Source organism: Triticum urartu, chromosome 6A, assembly GCF_056163025.1.
Source record: "Triticum urartu cultivar PI428250 chromosome 6A, HENAU_Tu73, whole genome shotgun sequence".
Classification (NCBI taxonomy): domain Eukaryota; kingdom Viridiplantae; phylum Streptophyta; class Magnoliopsida; order Poales; family Poaceae; genus Triticum; species Triticum urartu.
In genome coordinates this window covers 81,012,401-81,033,099 of record NC_141878.1, presented here as the reverse complement: position 1 = coordinate 81,033,099, position 20,699 = coordinate 81,012,401, and the positions used below count along the sequence as shown (strand labels likewise).

At 44.5% G+C, this 20,699-nt stretch overlaps 1 protein-coding gene across 6 annotated transcripts; it reads left to right on the top strand.

The window, feature by feature from the left end:
* Positions 1–2,609: 2,609 nt before the first annotated feature.
* On the top strand, positions 2,610–12,382 carry LOC125516002 (peroxisome biogenesis protein 5-like). Of its 6 annotated transcripts, none has more exons than XM_087526708.1 (13): positions 2,610–2,864; positions 3,598–3,723; positions 3,797–3,950; positions 4,038–4,231; positions 4,441–4,731; positions 5,568–5,687; positions 6,430–6,570; positions 7,246–7,415; positions 7,639–7,882; positions 10,443–10,530; positions 10,912–11,027; positions 11,306–11,508; positions 12,203–12,382. In XM_087526708.1, exons 1-11 carry the CDS (start codon positions 2,748–2,750, stop codon positions 10,932–10,934), a joined length of 1,668 nt encoding a protein of 555 aa, XP_087382834.1. In that variant the 5' UTR covers positions 2,610–2,747; the 3' UTR covers positions 10,935–11,027; positions 11,306–11,508; positions 12,203–12,382. The 6 variants fall into 6 exon arrangements, with proteins under 6 accessions (XP_087382834.1, XP_048537441.2, XP_087382833.1 ...); XM_048681484.2 differs by having other exon boundaries at positions 11,292–11,508; XM_087526707.1 differs by having other exon boundaries at positions 10,912–11,508.
* Positions 12,383–20,699: the final 8,317 nt, after the last annotated feature.

Genomic DNA, 20,699 nt, shown 5'->3' with positions numbered 1-20,699 from the left:
CGACATCATCGGTCCGTCAAAGAAGACGAGCTCCGGATCGTCGGGATCTCGAAGTGTTTTCTTGTGGGGCTCATGTTAGTTCGACGTGGCGGACGCGCCTGGGCTTCCCCATATCTGCCCCAGATTTGAGCTGGGTACGAGGGTTGCCGGTCAGCCCAGGCGTTTGTGGCGCCCATCCGGATCGGGTTTTTTTTACCGTCCAGTGATCGGGCCGTCCGTCCGATCATTTGAGGGGGCTTTGAGGCGCCCGACTGTAGATGCTCTTACATGGGAGGAGATGTTTGCCATGCAAGATTTTGTAGCTATGGTGAAGGTATAAAAGACTAAAAATACTATATTGACAAGCCATGTTTCATGTTGAAAGTGAGAACGGCTTTAGAGCATCTCCAAATCGGACTCCCAGATCGTTCGCAAATGTCTGAACTGAGCTTTCCATACGCACTTTGCCATCCAACGTCGTCACGCGTCTACCCGCGAACTGGTCCATCTGTTCGAAATCCCGCAAACCAAAAGCAAATAAGGAAGGCTTTGCGGGAGTCTGGACATTGGCCTGGCCAATCAAAAGCCACCCCGTACCTCTCTCTCCTCTTTGTCCGGAAGATGATTAGTTTGCGTTTGGCCAAATGCTGCTGCCGGTTGTGAGCATGTTTAACGGAAGTCATTAAGCACACGGTCACCAGCACTAACTTTGGCGGTAGGTGCTAAACTATTTGAAGCTTCAAATGCTTCAAGGTGGTTGCTAGCCAAATATTACTAGCTTTGGCGGAAGGTTGCTAAAACTTTTTGTGCTTCAATGGCAGATGGTTTAGTGCTTTGGTTGAAGGTTGCCAAGTGCTTTGGCAGAAGGTTGCTAGCCACGGTGGAAAGTTGCTAAACTATTTTCTTTTTCCTATTAAGTTAATAGAAATGGACATTTGAGATATAAGTTGGATAACTGACTCCTATCCCCATGTTCTGAAACCATCCGAATCGGTCTACGGACAAATATCATGTCCGTTTTAGGGGTCCGCCGTAGATATTTTAACATAGTAGAAAAGAGTGAATTTTATTTTTACCTCTAGTTTCATGTTTGTGATAGAAATTAACCCATTTAACAGTTTTTCCCACATTTTAATGCAAATTAAGCAAATTTGTGGCACAAATCACCCCATTCATTTTCCCATTTTAGTGATGATTGTACATTGCCACATAGGCTGTGAATTTTCCCTTATTTTCCCCTGATCTGCTCTTGCGGTCATGATCTCCTCCTTCTCCATAGTGCCGGCGCCATTGACTTGTACAGTGAGGTCGTCCTTCTCCACCATGGCCCACTGCTCCGTCGACAACCTCTTGCACATCCGGTTCGAGCCCTTCTGCGCTGACCTCTAACATCGATAGTTCAACCTCACATGGCACATTTTGTACAAAGAAAATCCTAAGCACTTCGCTGATAAGTGCACTCGAGGGAATTCCAGTGCTTTCACACTGCAATGCGAGAGAAAAATAGGAAGACCCTCTTTTTTGGACTAAAAATAGGAAGTCTTCAACCAACTTGAAATTTGATTTTTTGTAAAGAGAAGAAAAACATTTCCTGTTTTCATGAATGAAAAAAAGAAAGAACCTTTGGACTAGAATAGGAAAGACTTCAAGTCTTCAACCAACCTGAAATTTGGAATTTTTTAAAAGGAAAAAAACATTGTTCCCTGCGTTTTCTCATGTGTGAACAAAAAAAAAGTTCCAACCATCCATACGCTCACAGAAAATAATTCTCTCACGTGTCCTGGCCTTATCGGGTCCACAAGAGCTTAGAGAATCTTTAGCATTACAGTACCGTGGACGGCGAGAAAGAACAGATCCGATAACACATACGACATAATTTAAACTAACAGTTCGCGCCAGACATTACATTGTCGGAGTTCGTTCATACTAGCTAAACATAATAAAGACCTAAATCTCCGCACAATCATCATCACCAGACTTCTTGACGTCGAGATGGTACTCCATCGACGAGTTGGAGAGGACGGACGCCAGGGCCAGGTCATACTCCTCCTTCAATGCCGCTTCGTCTTCGGCGATGGCCGCCTTCTTCGTGTCGAACAACGCGCGCTCCGCCGCCCGGAGTCGCTTGTGCGCAGGCGAGAAGATCCAGTTGAGGCGATCGAAGTTGCTCCGCGCCCGCCCGGCGAAGCTGCGGGACAGCGCGCCACGCTTCCACGGCTGCTCCTTGCGCGACTCCTTCACCGGCGGGCTGAGGGAGGAGCTCCCGGCCTCGTCGTTGTTGCGGCGCTTGCGCGGCGGCGAGCCGCCATGGCCCCCTTGGCCACCCCTCTCGCAACCGGAGCTTGACATCGGGGCGAGCTTTGGTTGCCCGTGTGCACGGTTAATCACGACAGGTGGAATGAGGATTTACCGCCGGAGGTAAAGAAATGCGGCGGAAGGGGAAAGGGGTAAAAGAAGACGTGAACCCTAAACGCCGGTCACCCCGGTATATATGAGGGAATCGAGGGCGGTTTATGGGCCGCTCTAAATTTTACAGGCTGGGCCGGGCCGGGCTGGGCCAGGCCGGGCGGTTTATTCGGTATCTGGCGGGGCTGGTTTTTTTGCGTGCACTGTAAATCCGCCCTAAAGGGCCCGCCAGGCCACCGGGACGCACGCAACGCGACTCCTCCTCCTCACTCCCCATCTCCTCCCGCTGAACGCCTCTCGCCGCCGGCGATCGGAGCAGCGCCAGCGCGTCCTTCCGGCGCCCGCGGGGGCCTTCTGCGGACATGGGGACGCGCCACCTCATCACCGGCCAGAACAACTGCGCCCCGGACGGGGCGTCCTCCTCCAACCCATTCGGCGCCCTCGCCAACACCCTCCTCGGCCAGTCCAACAAAGCGGAGGTAAACCCTAAGTCCGTCGCCCCGTCGGTCAGGACTCTCGAGCTTAAGGGCTTGCCCTCTGCATCTGCGGTGGCCTGGATCAATAGGCGCCCTTTAGATCTTCTGTGCTCATATGCCGCTTCCGTTACGCGAAGCCAGTGCTGTATCCCGCGCGGTCTAGATGCGCTGAAGAATATGGTTGATTCGTGGGTTGTACTGTCGCATGTCTCCAATTGCTTGGTGTATTGATTTAGACTGACTAGACGGGCCAGAGCTATTATTGGTTCAAGGTTCAGTGTCTGTTCCCTTTTACCTTACTCTGGAACCATGCTCGGAAGTGCTGGGCGAGATACTTGAGTCAGTGCTTTGTAAAGTACAAGCTACCAAGTTCGCTATAGTATCGGTAGGCTTCTCTATTCCTATGCTGTTATCTTGTTTTAAAAAAGAGAGTAAAGGGTTAAAAGAGCTCATCGTGCTAGGATTCTAACATTTAGCACACTCATTTCACCGGTTTAAGTTCAAGTGCTCTGTGAATTAACTTATCTGAGAATCTCTGATTGACCTTATTCTGAACATACCAGTCATTAGGTATATGTGAATAAATATTTTTTTTGTCTCCTACCAGTTTCCATGTTCATTTATAAGAATTTGTGTGGATTAAATTGGAAATGTGGGATATTTAACATCAAAATGCATTGAAAAATTGTAGCTGAAGTCCAAGAAAATATTGGTTATAACATTTTCTTTTGTGCAGTCACTAAGGGGACTTCCTGGAGCCTCAGTTAATGTTCCAACTACGTCTGATTATAGCGGAGCTCCACTGTCTACTCTCCCTGGCTCTGAGAATGAGTTCAAGCAAGATCAACGACCATTTGCATGGGTAATGGTGATTCTCCAAAACTTTCTTTTTGTGTCCCGTTTGGCCATTCCTAACTGTTGTTGAACACTTGCAGGGTGCCGACTTCAGTCGTGGGGGTCCTGCTAATGATTGGGTTGAATCTTTTCGCCCTCCGGGGCATTCTGCATTTGGAGGGCCAGAAGCAAACTTTGCAGAGTTTGAGCAAATTTATAACAATGCAGGCCCTACCTTGGGACCGGCCTTGGATGGTAGATTTCTGTGTCTTAGCATTTCTGTCTACTGTGAATGGTTGTCTATTAACCACACATTGCAATGACTCCTAACTTCTGTTCCAGGTCCACCACAAAGGGTCTTATCTGGTGTTCTGCATTCTTTTATTCTAAGTGGCCGAGCTGGTGTGCCATTTCAAGCTGTCCCAGTACCAGCTCTTGGTTTGTCCGAAGCCGACAAGCAATGTATACGTGATCGCAGCTTCATAATGGCACACCATATTTTGGCCGATCAACCTGAAGAATATATACAAGCACAGGTTAACTTTTCTTACATCTGTGACTGGAATAGCCATGGATCATACAAATTTGCTCACAACACTTATTTCTGTCCTTTCTCCATTAGCTTAGCTCAGTAGTTTCCTGTTGACTTGCTTGACATTCTAAGTTCCATGTGCTGCCTATGTTTCGTTGATGAATGTTTACTAGATGAACATTCTTGAATGTAACACTTTTATCCGTATATCAGGTAAATACATTGCTGCATTCTCTTGATATTGACAATAGTGATCGAATGAAAAATCCCCTGCATGGGCCGTACCCAGAGATGGAGGAGTACTGGAATCAATCCCAAAGTGCTTTGAGATCTGGCCCAATGCACAATGCTGCAAATAATTGGATTACTGAGTTTGGCAAGCAAAATAATAACCCTGAGGGCTGGATCACTGAGTTTGGCAAGCAAAATAATAACCCTGAGGGTTGGGCGCACTCTTTTGTGCAGCAATATGGTCCCAATGGATGGGCCTCTGAGTTTGAACAGGTCAGAGCCTTCTAAAAGCATGTTTGACGTTTTCACAACCATCAATTGTGAAGCATGTTTTTTCATTGTTTATACTAATCATATGAGCAGACAACACATCCTAGAACCAAGTTCAGCCATGCTGAAGATACTGTTTAGCTTCTAGGCCAGTATAACTATGTGCAATTGATACCGTTTTATCTGGATAATCTGATTGCCAAATAAATGATGATATCTGGCTATCTATGTATCCAAATGCAATTCTGGATTTCATTTGTATCTGCACCATGCGCTGTAGTATTCTTGAGTTTGTTCTGTTTCTACTGGAATTTTCTCGTAAACATTAGAAAATTATGTTTTCCATTTTTGTGAGTAAATTGCCATTTTGCCAATATCCAACAGGAAACACAATCCAATAAGAAAGTTTGTTTGAGAAAAGGATATGTGGGTTTGGTATGCCATTACCCAGCTGTAATCTGATAGTTTCACTACCCTACCCATTGATCGAGATATTATGGTAGCTATGAGTAATTGTATGCTGTATTTAGAAATAAAGTTTAAGATATTCTTTATATATGTATGTGTGTTTATTTTAGACAGTCTTATGTAAACATAGAATTCTTACTTTTACTAAATGTAGTTATTCTAGAACATGAGGTGACAAAGGATCACATTCTTTCAATATATCTGTTAAATATTAACTAGTTTTAGTTGGCTTATAAAGTGAAAAAAAAACAAAGCCTTGTAATTTGTATGGAAATCTGCATACTCATCATAATTTGGTTTCCTTCTGCACTAGCATGTTCATTTGTGGGATACATGGCTTAAATTATGCTATGTACTTTATGCTGTATCAGCATCAGTCTCAGATGGCCATGGGTCAGATGGGAGGAGCGAACATGGTGAATCTCGCAGCTATGCAGCAATCCCGTATGCTTGCAGAAACATTATCAAGTAACAATGACCCAAAATTCCAGGTATTTATAATGGCCTGGTTGTACATGTAACTCTATTTTGCTTGCACATTGTTTTTACCCACAGTGAAAATTTGCTTGAACAACAGCTCATCATAATTTATTTTTCTTCTTCATAAGGAAATATCCTACTCATGTATTGATGTGATTGCATTTGCATCTTGATATGTTAGGCTAAACCTAAATGTTCTAGATTAGGTCCAACATGCCTAAAGTATCTCAATGAATCCTCCAAAAGTCAGACCAAACCTCCTAAATAGGATCTTGCTTTCCAAACTGATAGAGAAGAACCTCTATTGGATATGCAGAAATGAACAAACATATATTGTGAATAAGTTTTGTATTTGGTGTACGACACACTATTGATATATCGTGTTATACCGCACACGTGTCCAATGTTTCTGTTTATGTCAAAAACACTTTTTTTTAGTGGCAATTGGGGTGATATGAAATCCTATTTATTTATTATATATGTTCTGCTAGATATTCTACGGATACCGCCTATTACATTTCATGGTTCAAACTCAAATTTTGTAGATATTGGATCATGAGAACTCTTTCTTAAGTCTGTATCTTTCACCAATAATAATATTGTTTATTTACATTAAGTTAATCAACTGTATTTTTTGCAACCTTATATTATACTATAGGATCATCTCTACTAGTGCTTCATCCTTAGAATTTGTCACTTAAGTTTGCAACCTTAAGCACCTGATGACACTTTCTTTTTCCTTTTGTTTCAAAGATGAGCCGTGGTGAACTTATTATAGAAGATAACCAAGTAAAACAAGGTTCAGCATCTCAATCCAGTGACTGGGCTGATGAATTTCAAACACAGGATAATGCTAATGCAAATTCTTGGGCAGATCAGTTTGTGCATGAAGAGGTAATACCAGAGAGCTGGATGCATTTAAATAATTGTATGGTGTGCTAAATGGGGTTTAGTTTTCATCTGAGAGCTGGATGTGTGTAAATTAATGCATGCCATGCTCAAATGGGGTTCTAGTTTTTCCAGGCAATGTAAAAAAGGAACAGTGGTGTAATAATGGTATTATCATTTAGGAACACTAGATGATGCCCCAAATGTTGCTACAGGAATCTTGTTAGAATATGCATAAATAGTTGCTTAAAAAACATCTAAAACTAATGGAAAGCAAATGTTATCTTAAAAAGGTGAAAAAACATGAAGCATATAAAAAGAGAATAAAAAGTGGATTCCAGTTAACAGAACATCATTTCTAACAAAAAATGTGAAGGATGAAATATGTAGGTATGCTGCAATCGCCCAAAACGTATACTGTCAATACAAAATCTAATGAAAAGATAACTTATAACTAACATGCACAAATTGATGATGTGGCAGCCCTGCATGCATAGAATAATGTGAAAAACATGTAATTTATGACTTGCATGCAGGACTTGCTCATGTGGCATGCTTGCATGTGTGGGAAAAATAGGTAGTGGGTTGTAGCTATTTAGGAATAGTACATCGATGTCCCTTCTTTCACACTTACATGTGCTGGACACTGATGATTTTGCCTCACTAATATTTGTTCTACAGCTTTCACAAGGGTCCGATAGTTGGGTTAGTGAGTTCTCTAGTGAACAGAATCAGGGTGGGCTCAAAGAGAAGTGGGTCGATGAGTTCTCCAAATTGAATGTGGATGATTGGGCAGAGGAGTTCAGTGGAGGAGCTTTTGGTGAGAGCTCTGCTGATCCATGGGCAGATGAGTAAGTACAAGTCTCTTGTTTTTCTGTCTTTGCTAATAGTATTAAGGTTGAGCCGACCTCTGTTGCTTCTTTCTTGATATGTTATCTGACCAATCTCTCTGTCAGATTACTAAAAGAACTTAGGGTTTGGTTAATATTCATTGAGAAGTCATTTGTTTTTACCATTGATTGGTTACGTTCTGTTTACAGCTTATCATTAACTATTATTGTACATTGTTTGTAGGTTTCAGAACCAACTGTCAGCTTCCAAAAGTTCTGGCTCTTCTCGAGGGGTTTATGTTTCTTCTGAGATGAACCCATATGTTGGTCACCCTAATCCAATGCAGGAAGAGCAGGAACTCTTTCGGAAGGGCCTCTTAAGTGAAGCTGCTCTTCCTCTGGAGGCTGAAGTTTTAAAGAACCCTGATAATGCTGAAGGTTCGAGGTTGCTTGGAGTAACACATGCCGAAAATGATGATGACCAGCAGGTAATTGTGCCTCTCATTAATTTTAGTGATGTTCTGATGTTCATATGCCGAGTCAGGGATAAAAGTGGAGCGGAAACAGCTGGAATTGAGTGATATCACATTTGTTTTCATATTTTTTAGTGGGAGCAGAAACAAATACAGATACCCGAAGGAGGTATGGAGCGAATACGGTATGGACGTGTACACTATCGCTGGAGGAAAAAGAACCCTTAAACTATGCAGGAGTGGCGCATCGGTGTGAGAAAGGTTTACCGGCATAGAAGGGTGGAAAGTGGCGGTGGAAAATTTGAAATATCCGATAGTCATATTCAAGAAAACCATATATTGCAAGTCAACATTGGCATCCGAACTAAAATGAAAATGGGTATTGGAAATATCTGGATTCTTTTTACAAATACAAATGTTGTATGGGATTTTGAAAAATTTGGATATGGAATTGGATATATCCGTATCCGAAAAAAAAGTTAGCCAATTTAAACAATTCTAGCCCTATATGCTAAGTATTCCCTCCATTTCTTTTTAGTCTGCGTATAAAATTTGTTTGAAGTCAAACTTCGTAAAGTTTGACCAACTATATTAGAAAAATATCAATATTCAGAATATGAAATCAATATTAGTAGATGCATCATGAAATTAATTTTCATACTATAGAACTTTTGTATTGTAAATGTCGATATTTTTAAGATAAATTTGGTCAAACTTTACGTAGTTTGACTTCAGACAAATTTTATACGCAGAGTAAAAAAGAAACGGGGGGCGAGTATCCAACATAAGAGCATCTCCAATAGGTGCCCTAAAATAGTGCAGGATCACTTTTTAATCACGAGGGGAAAACGCTGCTCCAACAGGTGCCATATATGCAAAAGTTTTACTCCAAATATACAACACCCACACCAAGTGTTGCGATTTTTGCAACACCAGGGGGACCACTCGGGACCGCACAATTTGGTGTTGTAAAAAAGCACTCGGAAGGAGGTTTTTGGTGTTGTAAAAAAGCACTTTTAGGTGTTGCAAATTTTGCTCCAACCATAATTTGGTGCCTTATGGGCACGTATTGGAGATGCTCTAAAGGCCTAAAAAGTTGTTGAATCTTACTTTTTTTTGTATGATTCAACTTAGAAACTATTATGCATTATAGTGGTATGTATTGGGTTTCACGCACCAACCAGTTGCTCCAAAAGTCCAAACTGATGGAGAAGGTTGGGCATTCCACATATACTTCAACACCCCCACTCATGTGCAGTCTCTCTGTCTTGCTGCGTGCCTCAAATGTGGAAGGGAGCGAGCAGCAATTGTAGAAAACAATCACACTAGCCAGGACTCGAACTCGAGACCTCTGTCTCTGATAGCATACCATGCTTCATGCACCAACCAGTTGCTCCAAAAGTCCGAATTGATGGAGAAGGTTGGGCATTCCCCATATACTTCAACAGTGTTTCTCCGTCTACTGGTCTATCATTGATTTATCGTATGGTGCGAGTCGATCGTCTATCATTGATTTATCGTATGGTGCGAGTCGATCATCTTAGGTCACATAATTGTTGACTTATTTCTTTTACCTAATATGGCACTAAATTATAAGATATTTGCATCGGTTCTGAATTGAGAAAACACCTGATCCGTATCCATATTCGAGTAACATCCGCTCCGTATTCGTATTCAGCATTCATCTTTGTTTTTGAAATATGAAAACGGAAGTGGGAAGGGCACTATCCAATCCGTTTCCACCCCTATCGGCATAGGGCATCGACGTCAACGGAGGAGGGCAGTGAGCCCGCGACAGACGATGGTGGTGGAGGCGCTCTGCTTGCCATCGCACCGCAGCAAGGATGGATGGGTGGCAGCGTGTGGGCTCGGGATGATTGGATGGCCCCACGGCAGCGTGCTCGCCTGCTCTGTCCTTTGTCAATTAGGGACAGAGGATTAGGTTAAGGTTGTATTTACATTCCGGTGGCCCACACATTGCATGTGTGCTTGTTCATTGTTGCCTGCTCGATTATTGGGCCACACACAGCCATGGTAATAACGGAAATTTCCGTATTTATGGAAACAGATATTTCATTTTCGTGTCTGCTCTGCCGAAAAATGTTGTACCGTTTTTGTTTCCCTTTCTGCCTAAGAAATTCCGTTGCCCAAGATTTCCAATTCCACATTTTTTTTTCCGTTTTTCTGCGGACCAGACGGAAAGATTCCGCTCCTTTTTCATCCCTATACCAAGTATTATATACTACATGTTTGGCATATGTTGAACGGATTATTGTCACTATGGTAGTCCAGCATGGATGTATTGGATGCATCATATTTGTTCATTACCGAGTTTAGATCATTTTCAAGGAATATTGTTTTATCTTGTCTGAAAGGCCAAAGCAATATGCTAATTCTCGTGACTAATGATGTGAACCATTCTCTAATGTAGTTTACCTCACAAGAATTAGATATTCATATATACAAAATAAATAACGAATGTTAGTTCTAAGAATCTTGGGGTATGCGGGATGGGCTCCATGCTTCTTCTTTGCTAAAAGAGTCTGCTATTATTAATTTATTTCCTTGCTTTCAGGCCATTGCTGCAATGCTGCGTGCCCAGGAGGCCAATCCTACCAACTTGGAAGTTCTTCTTGCTCTTGGTGTCAGTCGTCACACAAACGGTGAGTGTTATTTATGTGAGCATTTCAGTGACCTGCTTAATCTGCTGGAGTTGCTCTTATAAGAAATGAAGTGGTAGAAGGTAGGATTGGAAGGTAACAGGTATCTGCATTGTGCAAGCTAGTTTCAATTGTAAAAACTAAGCCATCTTCCAGGTTTTTCAATTTTCATTTACAGTTAGAAAAACTTCCCAATGCTCCAATCCTCCTCCTCCCCAGTGTGTAATAATGCTGCAATAGTTGTGCTCATAACATGTTCTAATATATTTTGAATTTCTGTTAAAGCAGGAAATTTGTCGAAATAGCCCTACTTCCGGTTGTTATATTTCAATATTTGTGTATACCATCATGAGAGGAACTATTTATCTTATATGATCACTGCAGAGTTGGAACAGGAAAAGCATTAAGATATCTTTCGAGGTGGCTCCAGATTCCAGAATCATCCAAAGTACGGAGGTCTCGCCCCTCCCCACCAAACTGATTCACCATATGGTCCAGATGTAAGTGAGGGATATCTAATTCATAATGATGGTGTATCAAACAAACAATTTTAACTTGTTAAACCCTTTCCATCTCCAGCTTCCAAATGGTATTCTGTATAACTGTCTCAGTTTATTGTACCTTTCTATGAGATATTATTAACTGTAATCATGTGTCTGTACAATCTGTTTTCTGATCTTACTAAAGTTTATTAGTTTAGGATACTAAACAACCTACCTCTCACCATGTTTTTTTTTGATGCGTACCTCTCACCATGTTGTTAGATTGTTTAATGAAGCTGCTCAGATGTCGCCTGAGGATGCTGATGTCCACATAGTTCTGGGTGTCTTGTACAACTTATCAAGAGAATAAGATAAAGCTATAGCTTCATTCAAGACGGCACTACAGCTGAAACCACAAGACTATTCTCTCTGGAACAAGCTCAGTGCGACCCAAGCAAACAGCATCCAGAATGCTGATGCCGTACTGGCATACCAGCAGGTAATTATTTTTTGGAACGTGCTTGAACTTCAACTTTGGTGAAAGCTTCGTTCTGTTTTTTAAGTATATTTATATGCTTGGTTTAAGAAGTATAGCACTTTGTCTCTATCACAGACTCTGGTTATTCCTTTTTAAGGAATGCTCTGGCAGTTGTATTTGCGGTGCAAACTGCAAAAGCTAGCAGCATGATTCTTGTCTGACAAAAATAGTTTTATAATATAGTGTCTCTATACATGTTGGAACTAATTTTTTTTTGAAATGATCAACTAATACACTGATTGGCGTATGGAAAGTAATGTCGCATATCACAAGCATTGGGATTGGGGCAGCTAAATCCCTCTCTGTGGAATGTGGATAAGTTTCTGTGTGATTGACACCAAGATTGTGTTTCCTGCTGAATGTATGCTACATCCCAAGTGCTTCTTGCATCATAATCAAATTATTTGATGCAGTGTAATCCCATTGATTTGGTGTCTGATCCTACAAATACATGTTTATTTGCATCCTTCACTTATTTTATTAGTATAAATAAACTATAAAGTGGATGACTGATCGAAACCATCTTAGCGCTCATTACAGAAAATACGGGTATACTAAAGAGTTCCCCAGGTCTTTGGCGTATTACTTTAGATGTTGATTGTGGTATACTAAAAAATTCCTGGAAGTAACCCCAAATTGTTGCTTGTTATTTCAGGCTCTAGATTTGAAGCCCAACTACGTCGGTGCATGGGCTAATATGAGAAATAGCTATGCTAAACCAGGTAATTCTTGTGTATCACAATGATCACTCGATCATGTTGTTGACTGTATAATTGCATTTTTCGCAAATACCCTGCGACTGCGAAATAAGAAACCTTATATTGAGTTAACATTACTCCACTGGTCCATTAACATGCTTGTCATCATTACATAAGTGAGTTTATGTTCTTTCACTTTTAGTATTGAAATGGTTGTCTTATTATCATGCTCTCTCAGTATTGTAAAAATTCTGGGCACTTTTTGTACAATGAATGTCACCTAGTGAATAATGTTGATTAAGCGCAGACGGTTATAATGTGAACTACTCATTTACCTAACTTACTATAACGATGAACATTGAAATCTATCTTTACCGAAAAAGGGTTTCCCCCTGCTTTGTATACAAAGCAACCAACCGAGACAACCAACGATAGGTGCTGGGGCGGAAGCAGCACAGTCACGCCCAAAAGAAATGAAAGAGAAAATACAAGAGAAACAAATGCCGACAACGGTGGATCGACAAAAAACGAAGAAGCCTCGCGACCGCTGCATCCACCGGAGATCGCCCCGGGCAGGAGGAGCATGCGCGGGTACTGGAAGACCCGCCGCCACCGACACCACCCGGCCAGATCCGGGGGCGACCGCCGGCGGCGGCGGGAGGGCAGGAAGGAGGGTGAGGGACGAGGGGGAAAGGGGCGCGCGCCGCCCCAGTCCGCCTCCCGGGGAGACGGCGCAGGGGCGGGACGGGGAGGAGGGGGGAGAGGGGAGCGGGGCGGGCCGGGGCGCACGTGCCGGTGGCGGGAGGGGGCTAGGGCGGCGGCGGCGGCGGGGAAACCCTAACGGGAGAGGTTGGGACGGGAGCGAGCGGGGAGGTTAGCTATTTGTGGCCCTGAAATCTATCTTTATCCAATGGTGTGATAACTCAGCACAGAAATTCATTGTGATAATATATAACAGTTATTCACATATAACCCCTGTTGCAAGATTGTTTTCTAAGTTGCTTTCTATGCACGGTCTGTACGAAGATTCCATTCGGTACTATGTAAGGGTGGTTTCCATGAATCCAAAAGAGGGCAATGCCTGGCAGTACTTGAGAATCTCACTTGGGTATGTCCGATTCGCTTCCTTTTATCTACATGTGAACATGGACGAATTTCTTTTATGATGATTTTACCTTACTTGTAGCTGGGTAATGTTGATGACTTATATGCAGAGAGGTGTTAGGAATTGTTGTTATAAACTAAAATAATGCAGAGTTGAGGGTTCTGAACTAATAGTTTGCCTTGAACATTCTACTTTTCTCATGTCTTTGATTAGTGTCATGATTTTGGTTTGTTGCTTATCAAATTGATTTTTCAGAAGGGAAGGTTCTTCTCATTGGTGCCTCTTGAACAAATAGTTTTCCTTGAACATTCTACCTTTCTCATATCTTTGATTAGTGTCATCTTCGCTAAATATGATTCTGGTTTGTTGCTTATGGAAGAGAATGTTCTTCTCATTGGTGCTTCTTCAGTGGAATCTGGATCATGGAATCTTCAGTTGCATCTGTCCACACATCTTGTGATCCTCTGACTGTTCACTTGGCTAATTCGATCACTATGCTTTGTACATATGCCAGTTTATTTTGTACTTCGTCCATCTGGATTTTAACACACAAAGCATCTTTCAACACAATCTTGCAGTCTTCTGACAGTTCACTGACTAATTTAATCTTTATTACGGAATCTTCAGTTGCATATTCTTTGTTTGCTGGGGAACTTCTAATTTAATTGACAACTATAGACTGACTAATTTGATCACTATTGCGGAATCTTCAGTTACATATTCTTTGTTTGCTGGGGAACTTCTAATTTAATTGACAACTAGTTAAACACTGATTTGATAATTCCCGCCGATTGCATTTTCCTTACATCCTGGATTTTTGGGACAACGTATCTGTTCATATGTCGTCTTGTAACTGCAGAAGCTTTTTCTGTACGTAGTGATGAAGATAATAGGGCTCTACCTTCCTATTTTCGAGAATATTGTGTGTGAATATTGTTGTGTGTCATTGTGTGTGTGTGTGTGTGTGTGTGTGTGAATATTGTTGTGTGCCATTGCGCGCGCGTGTGTGAATATTGACTTGGTGAGTGTGGCTTGTATGTTTTTTGCAGAATGATTGGCTGTAGCGTTTGTAATTTGTGTTTTGTACTGTTGCAGTTTAACACTGCCTTTGCCGGTCCCAAGCCCGGATGAGAAAATGTGGAGGGAACTGAAGTTTAGCTCAGTGTTTGCATGATAAGTTTTATTATGGTCCAGTTATTTTATATTGAGTAGCAGTGAATGAAGTGGATAGAAATTAAAAGAGTTCGAAATAGTGAATCGTCACATAATGCTGTAGCATACAAGCTGTGAAATTCATCCTTTCTAGGCAAGTTTAGTTCTAGTTACAACTGACTGCCCTCGAGGAACTGCTGCTTCCTATTTGAAGCTGTACAAGGCCGGTCTTTTTCTTAAGACCCGAAAGCGAAGTGAGTGTATAGGAAGCTCCGAAGCCTGGGCCTCATGTAATGTTCGTGAAGCCCACTTGAGGGGAAACCCTAGTCGCTGGCTTAGCTCACCTCTTTCCCTTCCCCTCTCTCATTGCAGTTGTTGGCACGCGTGGACGGACGAAGCCCTGTCAATGTCGTTGCCGACGGGGCCTCCCTTCCCCTTCCCGATGGCGGCCGGCGCGGGCTAGTGTCGTCGGGCTGCGGCCCGACGGTGCTGCGATGGGCGGTGGTGGTGGGGACGGCGCCTGGCGGCGGTGGGCTCCGTGGTGGTGGTGGTCTGTGCGTGGAGCACCAGGAGACGTGGTGGCGGCCACGGTCGGGTGGCGCCTCATACTAGTGGCCGGTGGTGGGCGCAGATGCGGGGGTGCTCCGCTCTTGGCTATGCGGGCAACAGGTTGGCGTCTACTCCTGGGACCTCCTCGTCTGTCCTTGGAGCGGATCTGGAGAAGGTTGTCTCTCCCTCCATCCACTTCCTTTCCTGCCGGCCCACAATGTTGGCAACCTATGGTTGGTCAGATCCGGTGGCTAGCTAGGGTTGAGGTGCTGGAGGCTACGGATTGGGGGAATCTCTTGGCCGGCTGCAACGGCCATGATGTCGGTGGCACTTTAGGCGCCATTCCCCTGCCTGTAGGTTGTATCGAAATCCGGCTCTGTCCTCACCTCCAAGTTCGGGGTGAATACCCAAATTCCCCGTATTGGATGGCGACATCGCTCTTGCGTCGTTTTACTTCTTAAAGGCGCTACCTTGGGACAGTGGAGTGTTGGTCGAGGCTTCGTTCTTGGAGAGTGACTGTCGGGATCAGAGGTGCTCCCCCTCGTCTGCTTCCGGTTGACGATGATCCTTGTTGAAGGCGGTGGCAATGTAAAGGGTGTTGCTTTGCAAGGTGAGGGAGCCATGTTCGTCGTCCTCTCCCCGGAAACCTGTTGGTCCAGGTCATATATATGAGTTTGGGGTGAGCGGCTCTGCCCGTCGACGGCGCGATGTCCTTCGGTCCAGGACGAGAGGGTAGGGGGCCATCTTCAGAGGCATGCACTGATTGCGGACAAACTATGGTTGGCCTAATGGGAATTGACAAAGCATGGTTTTCCTCTGGCGGAGGGCTACTACCAAACAGGAGCTTGGTTCAACGAGGGCCTCGATGCCCAAGCTTGTTCTTGGTGCACTCGAATCTTGTTAGTGGCTCGTTCGGTATCATGTATCTTTGTCGTTTTCTTTTTACTTTCTGTTGTATGGTTGTTGTATTCTGGGCTGTGCATTTATCTATAAAGTGGGACAAATGCCTTTTTTTAACCAAAAGGTCCCGTCTGCATCCTGTAGACGTGAAAGACACAAGTGATATTTCTTGTATGTGAGTAATATTAACTACACAAGTGGCATGTATAGTTATATATATATATAAGGGCGTTAATTTCTTGTATGATATGGACCCATTACGTGATCTACCGGTGCTGACGCACTGGACACGTCTTACCACCTACATGCAATCTGATTCTAGTATGATAGGGAGATTAAGGCCAGATAGTGCAATTCCTTCCATCATCCTCAGTAGTTCAATTTCGAGAGCCTTATGACAAGACCGATATTGCCTGCTGAAAGTACCATTCACTACTGGAGTTTTTGAGTTTCCCGAGTACCAGGAAAACTCGCATGAAAGCTGTTTCGCACTTGGCAGAAAGTTTCCCGAGTGTAGTTCTCAGCTAAGGGTACTCGGCCCGAAACCTGCCGGCAAAGTAGCCGTCCGTCGGGGACTCGGCAAAATCTTTGCCAAGCACTACATGAAGGACTCAACACAAAAAAGTAAAGTAGCTTGAGGGGCCTTATGGAGACGGCGGCTGCCACGTGGTAGGCGTTTTTGGCGAGAGCCAAGGTAGGGGACTCGGCGAATTTGGAAGGCTAGCAGCGAGCCATGTGGCTGCCATAGTTTGCCGAGAATGGCCCGCTTGATCTCGGCTAACTTGGTCTTTACCGAGTACTCCCACTTGGTGGTCACGTGCCCAGGCAAGCCCCAACGACCAAGGTTTGTCGAGACCTCCTTATGTGTACTCGGCAAAGTTCTGACAAGGCTACCAGAACAGACACGTGGACTATTTGCCGAGCTTCGTTCTTGGAAATTAGTGTTTACCAAGTTGTGTATTCGACAAATATTGAATCATATGTTCAGTTTCATTTGTTTCTGCATCAGCCCTGCAACAAAAAACATATACATACATCAACATAGCAAATGCACAGGAATCATAACAAGTCCCAAATTCTTCGCCAAACTAACTAAAGAATCATAACAAGTTCCAAGTTCTTCACCAAGCTAATTAAAGCATCATAACAAGTTCCAAGTTCTTCATCAAACTAACTAAAGCATCAAAACAAGTCTAGGGTAGTCACTAAAAATCTCAATATCACCCATTTGTGTTACATCGACCACACAAGCATTACACTAAGAATGATCACAACTAGGACAAATAAGTTCTTCATCCAACTCCACCCGATCTGATTTCTCTCGACTTGGAGTAGATCCCTCGTGGGGAAAGGTCACGTTTTCACCCAACCTCCGTGAAGGCGTATTTGAAACAACCTCAGATTTTTACCATGGCCTCCAGGGGCCGTGTGAAGACGCCGCACCAGGCCCCGTCAATTTCCGGGCTCCCGTGAATTTTCAGAGATTTAAACGGCAACATACGCGCGTCGATGGCCTCCTCATGCCCCCACCCCCATGGGGCCCACCCTCTCGGTTGTGTGCGCAGGGCCTGGGCCTGGACCGAAGACTGCGTCAGGGACTCCCAGCCATTTTGGTCCATGATTTCATGTGGACGCTACCCCGTTCTTGAATTTCTGGCATAAACCCTTGAAAATGCGGGAAATGCACGAAATATGGTTGGCGGCCCTCCAAAAAGCTTAGGTCCTGACACATGTCTTAGACCGGAACCATATGAGCGCAGAAAAAGTTTCGAGGTCAACGAAGGAACGGGCCCCACACCCCCTTCATAAACCAGACGCACCCCCCTACAAAGCTAGATCCCTCGTGGGAGAAGGTCATGTTTTCGCACAACCTCCGTGAAGGGGACGAGCCACGACCTGCCCCGATCAATAGAATTATGTGAGTTGTGGCTTAGAGCATCTTCAACAGGCGCGCAACACGCGGCGCGCTAAAAAAACGTTCAACGCCTCCATAGCCAGTTTTTGCGCGCCGCAGAGCGCTGGCTCCAGCGGCCGCTGCAAAACATTGCACGCGCACACCGCTCCAGCAGACGCGCTATATTTTTACTACTCGCGTCTTCTCCTTCTACTCCGACTCGATACACATTCGACTCCGACTCGATATGATAGGCATAGATAGATAAATAAAAAGGTACTGGATAGATAAAACGATACATAGATAGTTCATAGCCTAGATAGATAAAAAAAGATAGTTCAACTACTCCTCGTCGTCCTCCTCCTCCGACTACAACTCCGCCTTGGTGATGTCCTCCTCCGACGTCTCAATGAAGGCGTCAAGGTACCGATCGTCGTTGGAGTCCAAGGACGACGCTGCTCCTAGGTCGATGTTGAATTGAGTGGCCGCCTTCCGCGTATTCTTGTCCTCACGATAGGCGGCTCGCTCCGCCCTCCTTTGCGCGTACAACTGATGCTCGTTGATGATGTCTTGCGGGAAGCGTTCGTGCCACATCGCTATAGCTTCCTCGTCCATCTGGCGAGGCCGAGACGGCGCTCCCACCTTCGGTTGTCACGACGATCCTCGTCGGTGATAAGCCGTGGGGGAGGCGCGAGCTCCTGCGCTCGCTCCCGCATCGACACGTCGGGGAAGTTCATGTCCCTACGAGGCCGCCGGAGGCGCCACGCGACCGCGTCGTAAGTGCGGGCGGCTTCGTGGGCGGTGTCGAAAGTGCCGAGGCCGAGGCGCATCTCTCCGGACTGGATCTCGGCGAAGAAGGCACCGGAGGGGCCCGCACGGACGCCGCGGTAGCCCGAAACTTCCCGGCGGCGCGGCGGTGGCAAGGCGAGATAGAGCGGGGAGAGAGCGGTAGAGGGAGAGTGGCCAGGTGGAGAGCGGTGGAATGGCGCGTGGCGGGTGCTGCATTTATAAAGCGCGCCGGACGCCGCACATCAAAACTAGTGTGCGCCCGGCCGCTTTTTCATGCGCGCGCGTAATCTTTTCCCGCGCGCCTGAGTTTCCTGCCGCCGCTGGAGCGCGCGAAACCGTCCTGCACGTGTTTTTTACAGCCACTGTTGAAGATGCTCTTAAAAACCGCATAGTTTGCTGAGTATCTTCCGTCGGGTTCTTGGCAAAGGTTGCCCACGGTCATGGGCCCATCAGCTATGCCACATGGCCTCTGTTTGCCGGGTGCCTTCGATTTCATTCTCGGCATATTACGACTAAGCGGAGTTCTTTTGGCAAGTTTCTCGGCAATGGTTCTCCACCGTCACGGAGCCATCCGCTATAAATGGCCGTGCCACGTGGCACCTATTTGCCTGCTTCCTTCGAATATGTTCTTGGCATATTGCGCATAAGCCGAGTTTTTTCATGTTTGCCGAGTACGTCCAAGATGGGGCTAGTAGTATCTCCCATGTGCCGTGTCCTGTTGTTCGCCAAGAGGCAAACCTGACGAACACTCCTTTTCCCGTGATCCCGTGTTCTGGTACTCAGCAAACTGCAAAGAACTCGAGAACGACGATTTTTCCAGTCTTTATTTTTAATGAAGCAGTTGGTGAATAGTCTTCACGGTTTATTTTCGCTGATTTTTTTCGTCTCTTCTCCCACCACCCCCTCCCACCCTAGTTCACCGGTTTATTTTTCTCTCCATTCTTTATTACTCCCTCCGTCCGAAAAAACTTGTCATCAAAATGAATAAAAGGGGATGTATCTAGATATATTTTAGTTCTAAATACATCCATTTTCATCCATTTTGATGACAAGTATTTTCGAACGGAGGGAGTACAAGCAAAACTTTCCTAACGTATAACAAATCACGGATCTAACTTCCTTAAATTATGCAAATCAATCAATTCCTTTTATTGGTTCAATTTATCTTAGGAAACAAATAACAGATTTTCAGGAAACAAATAACAGACACGTCACAAACTTTCCTCCCAATAAATAGTTTCTTAACATTTGCAAACTTTCCTAATCAGACATGTCACAAACGGGCAGGTACTGATATCACGTTACCAAACAATAAAACACCATTTGCATAGAAATTAGTTCAAAATCCTAACTTGCCTAAAATTTTACCTTTCCTTGATAACAACCAATATTTCCTATGTTTTTCATCTATAGAAGGAAATCAACCCTCCATCGATAGGCAAAATTGACAAATTTGACCTATGGACGAAATCAAATCACAGAATGAACTGTCCGTGAAACTATTTTACGCGGCTGACCTTTTTGTGTGACGCCCGACACGAAGGCGTCACACTACACTGTGCAACGCCTCGCAGATAGGCGCTACACGCCTGGCCAGCGTCGCATCCATGTGATCCGAAAATTACTAAGTCAGTGTGCAGCGCCTGAGAGCTAGGCGCCACACTATACAGTGTAGCGCCTAGCTTCTAGGCGTTGCACTAGTGGTTGCTTCATTTTGTAGTGCAACCACTAGTGCAGCGCCTAAGAGCTAGGCGCCACACTATACAGTGCAGCGCCTAGCTCGTAGGCTCTGCACAATGACTTAGCAATTTTTAGACAGTTTGGGGTGCAACGTTGGCCAGGCGTGTAGCGCCTAACTGTGAGGCGTTGCACAATGTAGTGTGACGCCTTCGTGTCGGGCGTCACACAAAAAGGTTAGCCGCGTGAAATAGTTTTACGAGCAGTTCATTCTGTGATTTGATTTCGTTCACAGGTCAAATTTATCAAATTTGCCCCATCGATATTAGCATTTTTTTGGAATGAGATCTTCAGGTTATGATTTTTTTTGCGATTCTTTCCAATTGTG

Excerpts from the sequence above, each read along its gene's own strand:
- LOC125516002 (XM_087526706.1), top strand. The coding sequence starts at position 2,748 with ATGGGGACGCGCCACCTCATCACCGGCCAGAACAACTGCGCCCCGGAC. Across the intron at positions 2,865-3,597 it reads GCCAGTCCAACAAAGCGGAG|TCACTAAGGGGACTTCCTGG; the intron begins GTAAACCCTAAG and ends TCTTTTGTGCAG. Across the intron at positions 4,732-5,567 it reads GGGCCTCTGAGTTTGAACAG|CATCAGTCTCAGATGGCCAT; the intron begins GTCAGAGCCTTC and ends ATGCTGTATCAG.